Genomic DNA, 1,660 nt, shown 5'->3' with positions numbered 1-1,660 from the left:
CTATAGAGCAAATGCAGATAACATGACCAAACATAAGAGAACAAGGACTGCTAGAAAAGACGCCACAACTGCCCCGCTAGTTTCTTGACAGAAATCGTTGAATTGTTGACAAATCGCCGGCCAATTTGCATCCTGGTTTCCATTATGAGCCAAATAAACTATTGATGCTGCCCCTCCAGCTGCCGCAGTTGTCAATGCAACCATAACCTACAGTTGAAACCATAAAGGTTATAAGCAGATTTTTTTTTCCTTTCCTTGTGTCAAAAACCACAATGTACTATATGGATGTGATATAACGGTGAGTTATTATATATAACAAATAAAAGTGATGAGCAGTTGGTAATGACTAAGCAGAGATTTAAAGGTGACTTATGTGATGTATATATGATGAGTGCACCTTTAAAACTTCAATATATACACACATTAATTTTGTTCTTAACATTTTATTAGATGATATCACAAAAATATTAAATTGTGCTAGCTTTTGATCATAGATTCATTTGATGGTTTGGGCACTTGATTCAACAAGAAATTAGGTTTAAGGAATTAGGTTTAAGGGTATGTTTGGTAAAACTAGTTGGTAGTTGTTGCCCGTTAGTTTTTTAAATGTATGCAAGTGTTTAACAACATAGCTATTACAGTTAACAAAAGATCAAACTGACAAAAATGTATGAACTTTTTCTAAAACGCTAGTTCTAGTAGCTTTTAGTTTTTTTTTCACCGTCTACAAGCCTTAAATTAAACTCTTTTAACCAAACGAAACTTTTTATTAAATAAGAACATTTTCATAAAAGCTCTAAAGTAGAAGCTTCTAAAAACTCCAAAAAGCTGCGTACCAAACATACCCAAAATCGTTTTAAAAAAATGTGAAAATGTGTTATAAATTAAAGAATGTGACCACAATATGAAAGTTGTCTATTACAGTGTCAAGGAAGATGAGGAGGACTCTTGGTGCGACCAAATGTGGGCGAATAATGCATACGATAGATATAGGGATCGAGAGGGCTAGGTAAGCTGCGGTTATGGCATTAGCGATCACAAAAAACCTGTCATAAAACAAGTTGGTATTAATCTTGAATCATAATGTTAGTTAAGCTTCAAATATATACTGAATGGGTTGCATAATAAAACCACTAAAAAGAAATTAAATCTTGATTTACGTAAACGCTGGTAGATCATCAAATTGAGCTTTGAATTGAAAGAACTGAGTGAAGAAAGGTAGAGTTTGTTCAGTGGAACCCATGGCTATTGCGGCTCCTAAAGCAGCAGCAATACCGGCTAGCCTTAGAACCACATCAAATATGGCTAAGCCTCTTTTGTACCCTCCTTTTGGAGCCTTATGAACAAGTGCTTTAGCCGGTGGGGCCGACAAAAGTGGTGCCTTTCCTTTTCTTTCCTTTGGTGTTTCGGTAATGTTGATTGCGGTCGAGTTACCTTCCATTTTTGGTAATGTTTCGGTAAGATCTAGAGAGAATTTGAAAGCAAAGGAGAAAGGTTTTGAGGAAAATGGCGAGTAGAAGAAGGTATAAATAGATTACTTGAAATTAATGAGGAGTTGGTCAAATGTTAGTGAAGTTGTACTTTACTAATGAAGTTGATGAAGAAATAAAGATTTGTTAGATTAATATATCAAATTATTAATTTTATTTTGTTATATGTT

General features: G+C 34.4%; 1 protein-coding gene across 1 annotated transcript; it reads right to left on the bottom strand.

The window, feature by feature from the left end:
• Nucleotides 1–1,441, bottom strand: LOC139877737 (casparian strip membrane protein 1-like). Its single transcript, XM_071865159.1, has 3 exons — nt 1,161–1,441; nt 923–1,046; nt 1–207 (listed from the first exon to the last, which is right to left on the bottom strand). The coding sequence occupies exons 1-3, from the start codon at nt 1,439–1,441 to the stop codon at nt 1–3; spliced, it is 612 nt and encodes a 203-aa protein (XP_071721260.1).
• Between the last annotated feature and the right edge of the window lie 219 nt (nt 1,442–1,660).

This window comes from Rutidosis leptorrhynchoides, chromosome 11 (assembly GCF_046630445.1).
Source record: "Rutidosis leptorrhynchoides isolate AG116_Rl617_1_P2 chromosome 11, CSIRO_AGI_Rlap_v1, whole genome shotgun sequence".
In the NCBI taxonomy this organism is placed as follows: Eukaryota; Viridiplantae; Streptophyta; class Magnoliopsida; order Asterales; family Asteraceae; genus Rutidosis; species Rutidosis leptorrhynchoides.
The sequence above is the reverse complement of the archived record's forward strand: the minus strand, read 5'-3'. Positions and strand labels throughout refer to the sequence as shown.

Coding starts and splice junctions, on each gene's coding strand:
- LOC139877737 (XM_071865159.1), bottom strand. CDS start 1,441: ATGGAAGGTAACTCGACCGCAATCAACATTACCGAAACACCAAAGGAA. Junction 1,047..1,160: donor GATGATCTACCAGCGTTTAC/GTAAATCAAGAT, acceptor GTTTTATGACAG/GTTTTTTGTGATCGCTAATG. Junction 208..922: donor TCCTCATCTTCCTTGACACT/GTAATAGACAAC, acceptor TTTCAACTGTAG/GTTATGGTTGCATTGACAAC.